Here is a 19,511-nt window from a genome sequence, read left to right as displayed (position 1 = left end):
GCTAAAATTAGTTTCTGTCATTTTCAGCCAGGAACCCTACCTGGTAAATCAGCGCTGTGTGAAGAACTTTACAAGCAACCTCTTTTAAACAACATCAACCCTCTTAGGGAAGCACTGTCCCCATTTTACAGATAAGAAAACTATAGCTCAGAGAGACAATTGCATAAGGCCGGACAGCTAGTGTGAGTGATGGAACTGGTATTAAAACCAGCCAGTATGACTGGAGAGCATGGGATCAACTACTTTCTCAGAATCCTAGTTCAAGTCTCTCTTGATTGTGGACCTTTTTTCAAGGACAGGCAGGATTTCATCTGGGCCTTGAAGTCTGGATCATATTATTGAGGCAGGAGAGAGATGGCATAAGAAGGGCATTCCAGGCAAGAGCGAGGCTGGAGAGTAACAGGTAAATCTAAGAGATGCAGTAGAGGAAAGATATGATGGACTTTGGTACCTCATTGGAGATAAAATAGTAAAAGAGATGAAGGAGTCAACCTCCCAGGGAACAGTTTTAAGTGAACACAGCAACTCATTTCTGTTGACTACCCAAGGAAATGATATCCTGACTCAACTCTGGGTTAGAATCCAACTTGAATTAGGTGCCTTCCTGCCTCCTCTGGGTCTCATAACATGGGCTGGATAAATACCTAACACCTTTTGCTACTGTTAATCAGTCTTTTTGCACAGATATCAACAACTTGGCTTTCAAATGCTAATGAGGTTCTCCCTGGGGATTTATATGGTCAGAGACAAAACAGGTGATTTCTGGAGCTCAGGAGGGAATTCTAGGCCTGATGCTAACAGTCCTGGGCTTGTGTCTCTTTCTCAGAAGACAACTTGAATGTTCATTTAGGGCTGGGGCAACCACTGAGAGGGAGGCTCTTTACTTGGTCATTTCTGGTCACCACTGAAGTAGAGTTGCCAGATTTAGCAAATTAGAATATGAGATGCCTAGTTACGTTTGAATTTCAGATAAGCAACGAATCATTTTTAGTGTAATATTTGTACAGTGCTTCCAGGCACCTTCAGCCATGGGAGTGTATAGTGAAATACATGTGTGCAAAGAGACTGTTAGATCTGGATCGACAAGGAGGTTATGGCAGAACCCCAAGGTCAAAAGGAATACAGCGTTGAAGAATTCTTTGAGTGACGACTTGGGAAGAGACCCTTGGTTATCATTGCCCAGAGCATTGCTCCCATCGTCTGCTGTGCTGTGCCACTGTGTGATGGTCAGGCCACACCCTCAGAATCCTATCGGCCTCCATTCTCTTCTTACCTGCTGACACCTACAAGCAAAAACGATAGAGGCAGGACTGAGCCCTGACATCCATCAGGAAACACTTTTTGAACATTCACAGCCTATAGAACACAGTCTCTGTGTTGGTGCTGGTGAGAAGTTTGTTTGCTGTCCAATTGTCCTCTGCATGGGGGATAAAGTAGTAATGAAGACCCCCCCCCCCGTGTCCAGACCTCTCCACCAGGCTCTGTGCTCATGGTGACTAAAGGAATGGAGAACACAGCCTTCACTGCTGAAGAGCACATGCGTATGCCCTCTTGGGACGGAGGAGAGCTTAGCTTTTATTAACTCAGACCTGAACTCCTCCTCAGTGGCCTCCCTCTGACCTTGTGGTGCACATGTCCCTTCCTGTGTGTATATGTAGGTACTGTGGCGGTCACCACCTGGGGTGCGAGGAGCCTCACACCCTGCTGGTCCTGGGAGTGACTGCTGTCAAGTCTGTAGGAGTTAGCAGTGTGTGGCCTTGGAATGAAGGAAGCCAAGTTCCCTGGCTTGTTTGGCGACCACACTCTGCAGCCTTGGTGTTTTTAGCAACTCACTGGACTAAGGAACAGTGGAGCTGCCTGGGACCGAGAAGACGCTGCCCGGCATCATGGCAGAGAGGGAAACGATTGGTTTTGATCTCACAGGCGAACTAACTTTAATGCCTCTTCTTGCCATTTATTAGAAATTTAATTTTGTTTTGACCTTCAGTTGCCTCCCCTATGAAGTGGAGTCGATAGTAATATCAGGATATTTGGGAGGATTTAATGAGATAACATATTAGAAAATGCTAGCAGATAGTAAGCTCTGTATTTGTCCACTGCAGTGTTTCCCATTCTCATAGCACTTTGTAAACACCTCTGTTCTGACACTCTTCACGGTGAATTATGATCATTTCATTTCCGTGTCTGTCTCCTTCCACTAGACTGAGGGCCAGGGTCTTTTCCTCTGGTTTACTTTCCCAGAGCCTCTCACGCAGGCCTGCTCCGGACAAGGCTTGGAGTTGTGCTGAGTTGGGTACTCTTCAGTACTTGGGTTTTGCTAGGAGGCAAGTCTCTGAATTTTGAGTCTTCCTCCTTCCTCCCTCCCTCTCTAACTCTCCCACTGAGGGCTGGGCGGATCCTGTCCTGTGGGATCTGTTTGAGAGCAGGAGTCTTAGCAGTACCTCAGAAGATCCTCATTAGACCCTACAGTGCTCGAGGCCAGATTTCCAGTGCACTCCTGTATGCTCACACAGGCGCGTGTTTGGGTAGCAAATCAGCCGTGCTATCCTAATCTTTTCATTGATAAGTTCTAGGGTTTCTGCAGTATGTCTGTCCATTTGGTCTCTGCATCAACACATTTATTACTTTTATCAGTGCAGTTTCGAGCATTTATTGAGCACCTCTTACTTGCCAGACCCTGGGCTAGGTGTGGGGCCTGTCGAGATGAGGAAGACAGTGTCTCCTGGTGAGCTGCTCTGGATCTCAGAGGGTAGACAGATGAGAACACAGAGACTTCCTTTGGGATGTGGTAAGGGCAGTGATGGCGGTGGGCACAGAATTTTATGGGAGCTCAGAATAGGGCCCTTTTCCTTAATTATCTTTTCCTCTAAGGATCCCATTGCTCCTGTTTCTGACAGGTGGATCAGGGAGCCGCATTGTGATTCCTGCCCTCAAAGACGATTTGAATACTAGCAGTCAGCCAGTGGCCAATGTACGGCAGCCAGAGGTTCAGTTGACAGCCTTCCTGCACTGGGTGAAAGAGAAGAAAATTCTGAGGGCCAGGGGAGCACAGGGCCACAGGCGCACAGCCCTGCCTGAAGTGTGATGGGGCTTTGGAGGACTGGGGAGAGGTTGGTTCAGCTGAGGGTAAAAACGGCCTGGACACATCTCGTGGCTGGCCCCGCGAGGCCCCTGCACCATATTTTTGCTTCTCTGACATTAATTTTACTTTTCTTCTCTTTCCCATGTCATCATCCCTGTTTCTCTGACATTTGCTTCTCCACCAGGTTTCATTTCTTCTTATTTCCCTTCTTGCTTTCATCTCCACATTTCCTTTGTTCACTTCCCATCCTCTCATTCTCCTTTCCCTCTACTGGTTTTTTTTTTTTTCTCTCTACACCTGTGCCTTCTTGCCCTTTAATGTCGTCCTTGGCCTCCTACCTCCGTGTTCTGAAATGTACCTTGTTCATCTCTGGGCTGGGGAGGAGATTTTCATTTTCAACAGCCCTTCTTATGATATGAAAGAGCATCTCACATGTATCTGGGTATCCTAGGAAACAGAACTCTGGTTTCTGAACGGGGCAGATTCTATCCACTGTGTTTGTAAGACAGCGAACCAGAGGGAAAGCAGCCTCCACGCATGCCCCTCCGAAGACTGAGAGTACAGTGCTCCTTCCCTTGTTACCAGAATCAGGGGAGCAATGACACCATTTTCCTGGGGTTCTGCTTCTCTATCACTATACCTATCCTTGAAGCTTCTCTTTCTCTCTTTCTTTGTTTTTTTTCTATTTCTGTCCTGTTTTTCACTCCTATTTTCCATGTTTCTCCTTGTTCTCTCTTCTCTTCAGTTTTTTCCTACTTACTAGAAATTACATCACTCCCCTCCCTAATGTTACTCTTTGGCCTTGGAAGATAGAGTCAAAAGCAGTGTCTCCTAAATTCCCTCCTTTTAAGATGAGAGGATGGAAGTTTGGGTTGGGAGAGACAAAGAAAACCTAGCTCCTGAGATGCTTTATGAGACTAAACTTTCTTTCTGGTTCTGATTTTGAGATTGGATCCATATAGAATTATAGAATCTTAAAGTTGAAAGAAATCTCTATTGGTCATTTAAATAACCTTCAACCCAATGTTGGAACCCTCTTATCTTCGTAAAAGAGAGTTCTTCTGTCTGTCCTTGAATACTTCGAATGTCGGGAAGTCACTACCATGTAAAGCAGCCCACTTGGCTGTTGGCCAGCACTGCTTGTATCAAAGTTACTGCTCGTGATTATAATCTGGATCTGCGTAATTTGTCTTTGTTGATCCTGTATCTGCTTTCTAGAGATAATAGAGCATAAACGTTTCGTTCACGTATTAAAGGGACTTCAAGGTATCTGGAATGTCAAATGTCAGAGAAACAGGATTGATGACATGGGAAAGAGAAGAAAAGTAAAGCTAACGTCAGAGAGAAGCAAAAATATGGTGCAGGGGCCTCGCGGGGCCAGCCACGAGATGTGTCCAGGCCCTTTTTACCCTCAGCTGAACCAACCTCTCCCCAGTCCTCCAAAGCCTCTTAAAATAATTAAATGAAATAAATCATTCTTGCCACCCTTTGACCATATAGAAAACTCAGTTTTCGGAATGAGTCATTCCCCAGTAGTTCCACATAGCTGAAATTGTCCTGGAGGTTGTAAGGAAGAAAAAGCAGCACCCTACAGAAAGAAGACTAAAACTAGACAAAGTTGTAAAGGCAATATTATTAACATTTGTGTTAGATATAATGTCTGTTTTGTACGTTATAGTTTACAGAACACTCATAACATTCAATTCCATGTAGTTTTATTTTTGTAACTAGGCCATGGTACTCCCCCAGTTGGTAGATAAGGGTAGTGTGGCTCATAGAGGTTGACTAGCCTCAAGGCACCCAGTTCACAAGTACATGAGTCAGGACTGAAATCCAGTTCTTCTGACTGTTAGTCTTCTGCTGTACCTGTCATAAGTACTTAAGTGTCTTTGTCTCTCCAAAGTACCTGCAGTGTCATGGGATTATATGAAATAAATTGTCTCCTCAAGGCAAGGTACTTGGTGTACACCATCTAATAGGATTGTTATGGATTTTTGGTGTGTGTGTGTGTGTGTGTTCCTGGGTATGGCTGTGGAAGTAGAAAAGTGGAAACAGAGAAACCAAATCCAGGTCACACAGTGATTTGGGGGCGATTATAAAAATACTGCATGGGGACCAGTGACGTTATTCCCTAAGTATAAGCATCAGAGTGATTGATTTTGTTTGGTAAAAATTCTAAGCGTCAAGGTAAAGAAGAGTGAATTACTCCTTTACTGCAGTTAATCCAGAGAAATTTCCTGAAGGCGATAGGAGACAGGAGAATCTAAGAAAAATTTAAAATAAAATATGTGAGGCCCTTGGTAGGTTGGAAAGAGGGGAAGGAAATTGGCAAGGGGCAAAGAGGAGGGTAAGGGACACGGTTTCAGGGCAGGAATGAGAGATGCTGGGGACCTTGTGTTTTACTAATGATTTGGAGCTAGGATTCCAATGTGATGATCAGTTTTCCTCCTTTTCGAAGTGAAATCCAGATGCGGCTAAATTTAATTCCACTCGGAATCACTGGTGATTCACCCAAGCTCAGGTGCGCCCACACGCAGCTGGCATCAGCTCTGTGTGCTTTCCAGGCTGATGATCCTTCTTTAACTCAGCTTCCCCCATGGAACAACAGGAGAAAGGCAAACTGTGGTAACCTTGACCTTCTATGTCTCCATCTGCAGCATCCTGGCCACTGCGGGAACCCACTTCAACACACATGTGGACCTGAGGACGCTCCGGGCTGTGCGTGTCCTAAGGCCCCTGAAGCTCGTGTCGGGGATACCTAGTGAGCACCTTTCTTCTCTCTCCTCTGCTGATAACTTTACTGATATGTCCTCAACCAGATCCAGGGTCGAAGAGAATTAGGGATAAACAAGAAATAATTTCTCCTGAGAAGAAGCCCCTGCAGTAATAAATAGAGTTCCTGCAGCAATCTGGCATCACCTTCCACTTTAAAATTTAGCAGATTTTTTTTCATATTTAAAAGATAATGAAAGATCTTTGTAAAAAATTGGGAAAGTAAAGGAAACAATACAAAATGAAAGTGAAGAGCACCCATTATCCTATCATTCAGAAATAACTTTTGTTAACATTTTAGCGTATTTTTTCATTCATTTTTTCCTGCGCATTTTAATGTGATTGGGATCATGCTGTAATTTTGGTATTGGATCCCATCATAAGCATTTGATTTTCCTGACATTAAAAATTCTTCAGGGCTTCCCTGGTGGTGCAGTGGTTGAGAGTCCGCCTGCCGATGCAGGGGACACGGGTTCATGTCCCGGTCCAGGAAGATCCCACGTGCCGCGGAGCGGCTAGGCCCGTGAGCCATGGCCACTGAGCCTGCACGTCCAGAGCCTGTGCTCCGCAACGGGAGAGGCCACAGCAGTGAGAGGCCCGCATACCGCAAAAAAAAAAAAAAAAAAAAAATCTTCAGAAATATGATTTTAAAATCTGTATTATAATCTGTCTTATACGGTCCCTGACTTGGGTAGTCATTTCTGTGTTGCTATTCATTTAGGTTATTTCCAGTTTTCTTTTTCTAACTAGAAATAGTGCTGCAACAAACATCTTTTTACTTAAAGATTATTCAAATCTCTGATTATTTTCTTAGGCTAGAATCCTGGAAGGACAATTTCTGGGTCAAAGGATATGGTGTTTCATGAACAGCGGTTGTACTAATTCTGCTTCTCCAATAGTGGGTGGGAGAGCTGGGTCTGAGATAGAGTTGTGGGGAAGATGAACTTTTTCCTTGTTCTTACAGACTTATAGCCTAGCAGGGCTGGACCTAATTCCCTTTAGGAAGAGGAATCCAGAAGACAGCATGGGTGCAGTGAATAAGGGAAGGGTGATAGGCATGTAAATGATCAGGGAATGGTGAAGAACAGGTAGCGAATGATCCCTAAGGGAGGAGGTGATGGCAGTCTTTGGCTTGACTTATCCTGGTTATCCCTTTGTGAATTGCTTTATCATTTCAGGATCAATGGTTCTTTTCCCTCAAAGACTTGCCCCTCTTCTCCCAGGAAGAAGTCAGCCTGCCGTATCAGGTGGTGCTAAGCGAGGGTTCCATTTATCATTCTCTTTCTTTCCTTCTAGGCCTGCAGATTGTGTTGAAGTCCATCATGAAGGCCATGGTGCCTCTTCTGCAGATTGGCCTTCTGCTCTTTTTTGCCATCCTGATGTTTGCTATCATTGGCTTGGAGTTCTACAGTGGGAAGTTGCACCGAGCTTGCTTCATGAACAATTCAGGTAGGGTCACTATTTTCTGACTTCTCCTTCTTCCTTCCTCTCTCTTCTGGTCATTGGGGTAATTTCAGGGCATTTGGAGGCTGGTTGGAAAAGTATGTCCTATCCCAACCCTAGAATTAGAATCAGAGACTTCCTTGTCAGCAGCTTTATGAGGCACAGCCAGCCTAAAGATCCCCATTGTGCATTGATATTGCAAAGCGAATAACCTCTTAGGTTTATAGTTTATTTCAATAGAAGGTCTCAGCTGCCCCATCCCTTGGTAGGAGGCTATCAGAATGCATGTCAAAAACCTTCTGCCTGAAGAATTACCCTTTGTGTATGGCCTCTTTGGCCCACAGCCAGAGAGACCAGGAGTCTGGAGTCAGATCTGGGGCCCTCCAGATCTTGGGGACATTTTCCATCCATGCTCAAGCTCATGACCTTCCCCCTCTCTGCTATGACCCACACATAGTGTGGAAGAACTGAGGGAGTTCTGAGCCTGACTTGGCAGGGGTACTTGGGAGATTAGCAGGGTACACAGATCTGGCATTCTTGTCTCCCTGTATCTTCTTTGTTCTTTTCAAGTTCAGTAGAGTGCTTTAGAAGGAAAGGGGGCAGGGGAGAGCTTGAAGGAGCCCAATTAGGTACCATGTTTTTATGAAAAGAATCTTCAAAAGGACACCTTTCATGTTGGATTTTTATTTTTTATTTTTGTCTTATTTAAGATGAGGAATTTAGGCCATAAAAACAAGGAGTTAAGATCCACGGAAGGGACTGTAGTTTATAATTGTTCCCAAGGAACCCAGAAAGAACTAAGAGTCTATCCTGGAGTCTGAAGTTAGAAAATCAGTAGGATTCTGCCTTCAGCTCAGACCTTTCTGGGTGACCCAGTCCTGTAAATTCCCGTGGGACTCAGGAAAAGGTAGAAGATGTGACCTGAGGAAAGAGGGGGTGGGGGGGGCATGTGGATGAGGCTTCATTTTCACAGGAGGTTGGGAAACATTGGGTTGAACACATGGTATGTGAGCTGTGAGGTGTAGAGATGCCAGAGAAGGGTAGGAGCCGGAGACAAAGAAGGACAAACCTTTCTGTGGGAAATAGAATTGCATGCTTATGGCCTCCTGGGATCATTTCCAGCTCATGCTAAGCATCGTGTGCTTTATCCCCCACCCTCCAAATGTGTCTGCAGGTATTCTAGAAGGATTTGACCCCCCTCACCCATGTGGTGTGCAGGGCTGCCCAGCTGGTTATGAATGCCGGGACTGGATCGGCCCCAATGATGGGATCACCCAGTTTGATAACATCCTCTTTGCCGTGCTGACTGTCTTCCAGTGCATCACCATGGAAGGGTGGACCACTGTGCTGTACAATGTGAGTAGAGCTGGCGAGGGGCTGGAGCAGGAGGGAAGGATCATGGAATGGGGCTTCTGGCATGGTTTGGGCTAGTTAGTCTGGGAAAAGGGAGGGCTGTGTGTGTGTGTGTAGACTCAACCATGGTTGCCCTCCCACAGGCTACCTTTACCGTTCCTTCTAACCTGATTCTGTCTGTATAAATAATGGGTGGAACATGGAGTAGCTTACAAAAAGCCCCCTTTAGAAGGACTTCTGGATGTAATCTATACTTAGCAGTTTATTTGCCTCTGTTTTGTGGCCTCTTGCTAAGTACACAGCTTCTTAATATAGTTAGGAAATTACATGCCATATTTGATGGGTGAACTGCTAGTTAAATCAGATCACCTCAGCCGTTTTGTTCTGCGACTGGTTCGACATGGTGCTGGGATTCAGTGAGGGGCACCAAGAGGTATAGATTTGTTGGTTGCTGTCTTCAAAGAGCTTACCACTGGTCTGGGAAGGTATTCCAGTAGTTCCCACCCGTGGCCGCAACTAGAATCAGCTGGGAGGGAGCTTGAAAAATTTACACCGCCTGGGCTGTACTCCAGACAACTTAAGTAGGAATAGCTAGGCGTAAAGACCTGTCATTGATTTTTGTTTTTAAAGCTTCCTAGCTGATTCTAATATGTAGCTTCCCTCAAGAACCATTGCATTACATGCACATAAGTAACATGCTTAATTGTAAGACTCACTAGGGATGCTTGTTGAAAATTCTGATTCACAGGCCCTTGGAGATTTTTATTTCATGTGGCTTTGAATAGTCGGTGAGCTGAGCTACATTTTTTACACGTGCCCCTGGTGATTCATGTGATCAGGCCTGTTGGGAAAGTTCTGAGTTGGTGTACAAGACAAGGCTATCTAACTGTCTGTGTGGGATGTTAGGGTGACCACTGAAGTGTCTTCCACCTCCCAGAGTCTGATCTCAACAAGTTATGAAAGGCATGGTGCAGAGTCTGAGTTCTAAAATGAAAGGGTGGGGAGGTGTGTGCTTTGATGCATAGGAGGCCAAGGGGGGGGCAAAGCAATTTGGGCAAATTGTCTTTGTAAACAGGTGCTCATAAAGGTCTGTACCCTCCTGTGCATACAGCCAGCCCACCCCAAGGCAGATCCCTTTGGAGCAATCATCCATCTTACTTGCCCTCCCACAGTCTACCTTTACCTTTCCTTCTAACCTGATTCCGTCTGTATAAATAATGGGTGGAACATGGGGTGGCTTACAAAAAGCCCCCTTTAGAAGGACTTCTGGACATAATCTGTACTGGAAGGCAAGGAAATGCTGTCTCAGGAGAGACTCAACCAGATTGTCGTGGAGGAAGAGCCAGGGTCTGCATGAAGCCCGTACAAGTAGGTACCTAGTAAATGTCCATCACTAACCTGCACCCATTCCCAAGCTCCCAGGCAGGTGGAGCTTTGCAGAAAAGAGCCACAGGCTATTATGCCAAAGCTCTGCAGGGCAGTGAAGAAGTCCCAAAGACCAGCATATGCCCAGAAAGCCCAGGGGTTATGTGTGACCTAGAAAACCCTTGAGGACACTCTGAGATCCTCACCAGTTGTGGGGTGGCAGGAAGGGAGGCAAGGTTGATGAGTCCAGTTGCTCCTCATTTGCGATGTGAGGGGTGTCTTGAAGCCGTGTCACTCAGATTAACCAGGCGCCTCTGGAAATGACAGCACTGGCCCCTTTGGGAGGGATGTATTTCAGTTATGTGTGTAGACTCACCTAAGTGATGTGGTAAATGCATTGCAAGCCTGAAGGGAGAAGTGTTGCATTGGAAGATAAAGGCGAGATCCTGTTGGTCCTCCGGAGCCAAGGCTCAGAAGGTACTGAGATAAACAGGCATCAGTCATCACTTACATTAGTTCCTTTGTTCATTCATCCATTCTTTCAACATATATTAGTGAGCATCCTTGATGTGTCAAGCAGTGTGCTAGGCACTGGGGAAACGGAGAAAAAATTGCCATGATCCCTGCTCTCCTGGTACTCTCTTTGAATTCCAGTCTCTCTCAGGTTATCTATCCAACATAGGTATGGAGGTCACACAGAGACAGTGAACTTGCTCGCCTCTCTAGGTGTGCTCTACCGAGGAAGCAGGGAGAAGAGGTCAAGCTGCGGATTCTCTGAAACCTTTGATTGCATGGGCTCCCAGGGCCACAGACTCACAGTACCTCTGACAATGACATTCGTCATTGAACTTCAGTTTACTGAAGGCCTCCTGCTATCCCTGTGCCTGGATCCAGACTTGAGGGAACTCCATGAGCTGTTCGGCTGATTTCCAAAAAGTGGCTGCTTATGGGGCAGAATGAACTCATGCCCACTTTGAGATGACATCACTTTCCAAAGCATTGGATCTAGGGGGAGGGCATGGAGCCAAGAGTCCACAGGCAGAAGTGATGGTCGTAGTTAGATGGTTAACTACCCCTGGATTCAGGAGAAGTTGGATGAAAAAGGCATCCAATTTTCAGCCAGTGGAACACAGACAAAGTCTGGCTCCTTAGGAAGAGAAGGAGCCATCAAAGTCTGGGCTTCCTTTGAGCAGGAAACTGGGGTGTAAAGCATGGCCCAGGCAGAGCTCTCTTGCAGGAGCTGGATGCACCTCCTGGAGTTAGGGTTTTCTGCTACTAGAGGAAGGTTCAGAGCTGTGGACTCTTCAGTCTGGTGGGCGTAGGGCTTGCAGTATATGGTGGAGTCACATCATACAAGCTTTTGTTAAAGAAACCAAAATTCAACTGAGTGAATTTCAAAGATGTTATTGACTTTATTCAACCATTCATGAATTGGACAGCATCCCATCTAGCAGCTGGAAAGGAGCTCTGAAGAGCTGTACAAAAAACGAAAGACTTTTATAGGCAGAAGGGCGCTGGACCAGGAAGTTAGTAAAAAGTGGATTAGTTGTGGCAAAGTCACTTTCCTTTGGGGTGTGCCAGGGTTTTATCAGGAAGATGCTGGTGCAGATGACTCTCCTGGTCACTAGTGCTGAACAGGTGATTCCTGATTGACTGGTTTAAGAGCCCATTTGTGGGAGAGGCTGACACTGAAATGAAGTTTTGGATTGGTGATATGGGGCTTAGCATAACCTGTTGTCTTGTTATAAACACTTTTAATTTATCCAAATTCAACCATTTAGCTTGGACAGGAAAGAGGATCCAGGATGGGGGAAAATAACAATTTAAATAGTACAGACTGGGCTTCCCTGGTAGTGCAGTGGTTAAGAATCCGCCTGCCAATGCAGGGGACATGGGTTTGAGCTCTGGTCCGGGAAGATCCCACATGCTGCGGAGCAACTAAGCCCGTGCGCCACAACTACTGAGCCTGCGCTCTAGAGCCCATGTGCCACAGCTACTGAGCCCGTGTGCTGCAACTACTGAAGCCCGTGCACCCAGAGCTCATGCTCCACTGCAATGAGAAGCCTGCGCACCTCAACGAAGAGTAGCCCCCGCTCACCTCAACTAGAGCAAGCCTGCACGCAGCAACGAAGACCCAACACGGCCAAAAATAAATTAAAAAAAATTTTTTTAAACAAATAGTACAGACTAATTCACCTACCACCCCTCTCCCGCTTATGCCCATTGAAAGTATGAGATTAGAGATGCCTAGGATCTTGGTTGAAAACGTGCAGATTCTGAAAGCCCATGTCAATGATACCTGAGTATTTATTTTTCTTCTCTTAATTTTAACTTAAGATTTTGTAATGACAAAACTTTACATATATATTAGAACTGGTTACACATCACTGAATTAACTATGAACAACTAGTCACCTGAGTACTCTAAATAGATGCATGTATATATGTATGTTTCTACATAGAGAAAAATTACCCACTATGCCTTTTATTATTACCACTGCTAATAAGACGCAGATATAACTGTGTTGATTTCCCTTTCCTACCACTATTCCTGGAAGGCCCAATTCACCCAGCCACTGTATTTCTTCACAAAGACCACAAAGTAAAGGGAGTCCCTATTTCCTCATCCAATGCCTCTTCTATTCAGTGGTTACAACAAATACGTTAAGATTTATTGGCGCCAGTTATAACCAAACCATTAGGAGAACCTTCAGGTTTACACTGTACGCAGAAGCTCTCTCAAACATGTGGACTCAGTTTAACCTTTTTCTATGTAACTTAAATGCTTCCCTGGTGCTTGCATCCCTTTTCTGCTGCACAGACCCGTCCTAAATGCCTCCTGTGACCTTGTATGGCTCTGCCATTGATTACCGTTGACTTCATTTGCATGTAGCTTTTCTCATGAGGATGCATGATTGTAAGGGTGGGGGAGAGTTCCCATTGTCAGGGCAACCTGGAGTCCTGCGTGCTGTGCTCAATTTAGTCTCTCCCAAAATTTCAACTCGGCTTGGTCACATTCCAACTGTATTCTTGGCTTCCCTCCCTCTTGTGGTAGAAAGATGCAAAGCAGTCTACGGTTCTGCTGGCTGCTTCTTCCTGTTTTGACTGTCTCTCCAAAGGTCTCCTCCATTTGCAGACTCTCCCCTCTTCTTACGAGTTTAATTCCTTTCATTTCTTCTAATCTGGATAGGTGTTGCTTCTCCAGGACAGCACCTTCTCCCTCAGTGCTGTCACTCCACAGATGTTACTGTGGCTCCATTATTGACTTCTGACCTTCTTCACCTGGGTGAGGTGTGGCTCTCAGATCTGGCTTTCTCCCGATTCTGGTCTGAGTCTGATTTCCCTGTTGTCATTCTGGTTTTATGTTCTCTGCTGTTTGTGGTACCAGGAATGTAATATACAGATTGCAGGGGTTCCCAATCGCTGTCTGCCGTTCCTCCAATCTGTGCTCTTCAAGTCCGGTAGTTTTGATCTGTATTTCTACATTTCATCTGTATTTTTCATCAAGCTATTTCTCTTCTCACCTGGTGTTGATAACACACAGATGCGGACGTTTCTTGGAGGCGTGCTGTTCTTCAGCTTTGCAGGTGCGCCAGCTGTATCTGTTTTGACTGCCTCGGTGCTCTATGCCGCTGTGGGGAAGATTTTTATACTCTTTCCTGGCTTTTGGAAAGAAGAGGCAACCTGTGGTCTGATGCTTTCTGAGAGTCTTCCTCACTCTCAGAAGTCCTTTGGTCTGTGACAGAGCCTGTGACGCTCCTTTAAGTTGCCTTCTCCCAGCTACACATAGTTAATATGTGCTAAATGGTTAACAGAGAATTCACTTTCTGCCTCGTTGCTGTTTTGCTTATGTATGTTGAAAGAATAATGCCATATCCGAGGGTTGGTGGAAAACTGCCATCTCCAGCTTCCTGAAGTTTCTCTGATTTTATAGTATCTGCAGAGAACGTGTTCGGTGCTGAGTTCCATGCGACTAGGGAATGTTGTCTACTCATCTCTGCTTTAGTTTTCATCAACACCTCCTCCACATGCTCTGGGAACAGAACATACTCAGAGCTCATTTGACAGATAGGGGCCAGGAACCTACCATCATCTTACGGTGTCAGAGTGATAAGGTGTACCAGCTGACCTAGGATAAGGTGTCTAGTTGGTAAAATTTGTAGACTCCTGTAACCGGTCAGTCATGCTCTGGAATAGGCTGTTTTTTCCCCCACATGCCTGTCTGCACGAGCCTGTTCCTGTGTCCTTGCAGTTGTCTGGGTCTCTGTAATACAGATGACACCTGGAATCTGATACCAGTGCCTGTTCACCTGTGACTTGTCTAATACACAAAGGGATAGTGGTTACCGGAAGTTAGTCTGCCCCTTTCCCATGAAGGTTGAGTAGATGGGGAGGAAGATAAAGAATTGAGTTTGGACATGAATGAAAAATTTGCATTGCTTATTTGATATGGTGGTGTAAGGAGAGAGCTGGGTAAATGAATTCAGGGTAGAAGCCTAGGCTGGAGATAATAAATTTGGGAGTTTTCTGTGTATAGAATGGTATTTAAAGTCCAAAGTCTGGATAAACCATCAAGGAAGGGAATATCTAACTATAGAGAAGAGGTTCCAGAACTAAGTCCCAGTGTTAAGATGTGGGTGAGTTAAGGAGTTAGCAAGAAGACTGAGAAGGAGCGTAGGGGGGCATGGTGTCCTATAGGCCAAGGGAAGAGAGTGCTTCAGGAAGGAGGAAGTAACAGTGATCAGCTGAGTCAAATGCTGCCTAGAGATGGGTCAAGGGAGATAAGGGCTAAGAATTAATCATCAGAGGCCAGGAGGGGAAAGTGGGAGGGGCGAAAACTCGATTGGAGAAGGTTTAAGAGAGGTTTGGAGACAGCCATACAGACCGTCGTGTTGAGTTTTGTTGAAAGAGAAGCAGAGAGAGTGGGGCAGGTAGAAGAAACACCATTTGCTTTTTGGCAAGAATGAGTCATTCAAGGTAAAAATCATTGCTGCTGGAGAGAGAGGACAGTTGGTGGAGCAGCCTTCTAAAGCAGGTGAGAGGGGGTGGACTCCTAGCCCATCAGAGCACAGGTGGAGGGCCAGGCTTGGAGCCCAACTTCATGGTTCATCCATAGTCCTAGGAGGGAGCCTGAAGAGGCTGGGATGGGGGTAGACGTGGTGACAAAAGCATGTAGAAATTCCCCTATTGCTTCTATTGTCTCGATGAAATAGAAAGTCAGGTCATCAGCAGAAGGTGGGAGGAGGGAAATGCTGGAAGTCTGAGTGAGGGACTAAGTGCAGTGGGGATCTGATTGCCGGGCAGCATTCAGGACCCACTCGGGGTTAATGGTGCTGGGGTGAAAGTGAGACCAGTGAATGTGTTGTGTTTTCCTGTAGTCACATTTGGCCTCTGAGGTTCAGGCAAGGAAGTAGGTGGAGAGTTGGCTTTCACCAGCATAGTTCTAACTGGTGAGCACAATAAAATGAGAATCAAGAGAGGTGGAATTTGAGCTGGGTAGGGAAGAAAGAGGTGAGGAGGCGGGGGGAGACTGTGAAAAGGGAGTAAATGGATTATAGACCTTTTTTCAAATGTTACTCTGGAATCTCCTGGACAAATTCAGTCTATGGAATGAATTTGAGAAACCTGTCTCAAATAGAAGAAGTAGGAAGTGAGCTTTAAAACCAGCTGTTCTGATTTCTAATTCGGTGCTTGAACTGCCCCCCAGTAGAGGGAGAGTGAGTGAGTGAGGGGTGTGTGTCCCTGTGAGCAGAGTAAGCTGTGACAGAAGGTGTGGCACACCTCCTGGGCCCTCCCAGACTTCACCCCTGGGCACCTCGCCCCGCGTCAGCCCAATTCAGAGCATTGACTGGGGAAACTTTGGGGGACTGAAACCTACCAGGCCCGCCCACCTTCCTCACTAGCATTGTACTCTGTAATCCTGTTTTCTTCCTCAGAGTGTCTCTCTTTTTTTTTTTTTTTTACGGTACGCGGGCCTCTCACTGCTGTGGCCTCTCCCGTTGCGGAGCACAGGCTCCGGACGCGCAGGCTCAGCGGCCATGGCTCACGGGCCCAGCCGCTCCGCGGTATGTGGGATCCTCCTGGACCGGGGCATGAACCTGTGTCCCCTGCATCGGCAGGCGGACTCTCAACCATGCGCCACCAGGGAAGCCCCAGAGTGTCTCTTTTTAAAAACACATTGAGGTGGATGGACCTAGAGTCTGTCATACAGAGTGAAGTAAGTCAGAAAGAGAAAAACAAATGCCGTATGCTAACACATATATATGGAATCTAAAAAAAAAAAAAAAGGTTCTAAAGAACCTGGGGGCAGGACAGGAATAAAGACACAGACGTAGAGAATGGACTTGAGGACACGGGGAAGGGTAAGGGTAAGCTGGGACGAAGTGAGAGAGTGGCATGGACATATGTACACTACCAAATGTAGAACAGATAGCTAATGGAAAGCAGCCACATAGCACAGGGAGATCAGCTCGGTGCTATGTGACCACCTAGAGGGGTGGGATAGGGAGGGTGGGAAGGAGGGAGACACAAGAGAGAAGAGATATGGGAACATGTGTATATGTATAGCTGATTCAATTTGTTATAAAGCAGAAACTAACACACAGTTGTAAAGCAATTATACTCCAATAAAGATGTTTAAAAAAAAGATATCGGCTTTTCAGGTGGAAAAAAAAAAACATTCATGTTTGTAGCTTCTGCTGCTGCTTTTGGCAGCCTGTTCTCCATGTGAATCACGTGTCCTCCCTCTAAACCCTGCAATGCCTTTCTTCTTGCTCCCTGCCCGCTGGGCTGGAGCCCGGGGTCCACAGTTTCCAGTCCCTGGCTCCCTCCGTGGGATAAAAAAAAAAAAAACGCAGTTTGCTTTCTTTCTCCTTCCCATCCATAGCTGCTTCTACCCTGAAATTATTCCTACTCTTTCATATCCATTTTGATTTCTTAATAACTTGTCAAACCAGAGATGTCATCGTGTTTAGGGTTGATTCCAAATATGCGAAGTTTGCCTCCTGATCAGGTGCCTGAATTTCACACCACGCACGCACCAGGCCAGTCTCCAGATCTTTCGTCTGTGCAGAACCATTAAGCTGGCTCAGGGCTCTTTGCCTTTGTTTTAGCCCACTCTAATACACGGTTTAATTTCTGATCCGTGGCCAGAGGCCTCAGGTACCGGGTGTGTCATGCAGCCTTAGGCTATGATCTCTCTGTTCTGAGGCAACCCCAGGCCTTAGGACTAAGGGGCAGAAATTAACTGGGGGTGGTGTGTTGGTGACTCAGTGGCCGTTTCAGGTACTTTCAACTGGCTCACTCTGGAGGCCAAATCCTTACGGAATCCCAGCCAAACTGGATGGCACAGTGCCAGCCTCTGGCACTAGGCAGCCAAAAGGTCTCTATTCATTTTTCCCTCAATTTATCATTCACTAGAAAAATATTTATTGAGGACTTTCTTTCAGTGCCCCTCAGAGTGTGGGCCATCTTAGAATTGCCTGGGGACAATTAATGTAATTTCAGATTCCTGGGCTCTTCCTGGGTCTAATGAACTGGCAGCTACAGAGCTAGGAAGAAGGAATCTGTATTTTTAACAAGCTCCCTTGTGATTCTAGGCCACAGTGAAGTGTGACAGTGACAGTTCCGTGTGGTTGTAATAACTGAGCCCGGGGAGGGTGAAGTGGGAGCATACTAAAGAGAAAGCCTTCAGAAAGCCCGTCTCCCCCACTACATAGATTTCTACAAGGTCCTACTTTAACCAAAATTTGGGCTTCCCTGGTGGCGCAGTGGTTGAGAGTCTGCCTGCCGATGCAGGGGACATGGGTTCGTGCCCTGGTCTGGGAAGATCCCACATGCTGCGGAGCGGCTGGGCCCGTGAGCCATGGCCGCTGAGCCTGCGCGTCCGGAAGCTGTGCTCCACAACGGGAGAGGCCACAGCAGTGAGAGGCCCGTGTACCGCAAAAAAAAAAAAAAAAAAAAAAAAAAGTCTATTTAGGTCTTCCACCCATTTTTTGACTGGGTTGTTTGTAAGCTGTTTGTGTGTTTTGGAAATTAATCCCTTGTCAGTTGCATCATTTGCAAATATTTTCTCCTATTCCGTGGTTTGTCTTTTCGTTTTGTTTATAGTTAAAATATATATTTTAACTGTCACATTTCCTTGAATACAAGATACGTACCGTTGATTATAAGATCTACTAAAAAGTTAATAATGGCATTTCGGGGGGGAACCCCTACTACATTCTGTATGTTACAAATTCGTATATCCTTAGTTCTAAAACCTTTGTCTGCAAAGAAAGGTGTATCTTAGAATCGAGGAAGTAGAAAATGATGAAAAAAAACTAATTTAAAAAGCCACACGTAATCAGTGTGTTCGAGACCAAATCTTCATACTTGGAGACTGCTCATGATCGCCCTGGCTTATTTGTGCAGCCCTTGGAGTAAAGCTCCCTTTGCCATCTCTGTGTTCGTTTGAACTTTGTGTAAATGTACTATTAGAAGGCTGGTAGTTCTGTGTTAGTCTTTTTAAAAAATTCAGGCCTGAGCTTGTTTGCTCACAGACAGTGATATAAGTGAGCACACTATTACTTTTCTGTATGATTCAGGATTTTCTCAGTACTATGAAACTAAAACAAAATACAGAAATAAACTGGATGTCAAAGCTGATTGAAGACTGCAGCAGTCATCCTACCCCTGGCTTTAGTGCTCATCTTCCCCAAAACCACCTTATGTTTTGAGTGATTGATTCTACATTACTTACATGTTTTTGTATTATAAATGCATATACATATATATTAAATAGCAAAAATACATTTATGCCAAAGGTGTTCCTTTCTGTAAGTTTTCTGCATTGATGTTCTGATGATCTTGTTTGAAACAATGATTTCTGTTACTAGACGCGGTATAACAGTGGTTAGGAATCCTGGTCCCACCCTTACTACCTGTGGGACCTGGACAACTTAACCTCTATGCCTTATTGTCCTTAACTGTAATGTGAGGATAATTTCAGTACCCCCCTCACAGAGTTGTAGTAAGAATTAAATGAAATATCTTGGATAAAGCCCTTGACGTGTGCCTAGCACATAGGAAGCACTAATGGTGTTAAATAATTATTTAGAACATTTTGTGGAAACCACTCATATAGGGGAGACAAGCAGAACATCTTCTTCCACTGCCCACTCGCTGTCCAGATCTTCTCCTCTCCGACTGGTCCTTTCCTAGCTCTCAGCCTAGCCACTTAGTACCTTTCATATGCATCTTTGCCAATCTTACATTCATGTTTTTTGAATTAGTTTTTCCGCCAAAACATTGGCCACCTCCTCCACAGAGCCTTCTCTGACCAGCCCTGAAAACTCAAAGGAAAAGAGATCTTTCCTCTAAGCCCTCTCCCCCAGACCTAAACGTCAGTAGCATCAGCTGGTGCTTTTCCCAGGTTCCCCTATCAGGAGTTGTCTTTTAGGCGCCTCTGTCCCTTTTCCCTTTCAAAACGCCATTCTGTCTTCTGGCATCAACCACAG

The 19,511-nt window shown here is 45.6% G+C and overlaps 1 protein-coding gene across 3 annotated transcripts in view; it reads left to right on the top strand.

The window, feature by feature from the left end:
* Positions 1-19,511, top strand: part of CACNA1E (calcium voltage-gated channel subunit alpha1 E) — a 300,372-nt gene that overhangs the window by 88,444 nt on the left and 192,417 nt on the right. For all 3 annotated transcript variants that reach the window (XM_060088531.1, XM_060088530.1, XM_060088529.1), the window contains exons 4-6: positions 5,740-5,843; positions 7,151-7,303; positions 8,472-8,653. In XM_060088531.1, coding sequence (XP_059944514.1) covers positions 5,740-5,843; positions 7,151-7,303; positions 8,472-8,653 — 439 coding nt within the window. The remainder of the gene's footprint in view (positions 1-5,739; positions 5,844-7,150; positions 7,304-8,471; positions 8,654-19,511) is intronic.

Source organism: Mesoplodon densirostris, chromosome 2 (assembly GCF_025265405.1).
Source record: "Mesoplodon densirostris isolate mMesDen1 chromosome 2, mMesDen1 primary haplotype, whole genome shotgun sequence".
Taxonomy (NCBI): Eukaryota; Metazoa; Chordata; class Mammalia; order Artiodactyla; family Ziphiidae; genus Mesoplodon; species Mesoplodon densirostris.
This window is presented reverse-complemented; position numbering and strand designations above follow the sequence as displayed.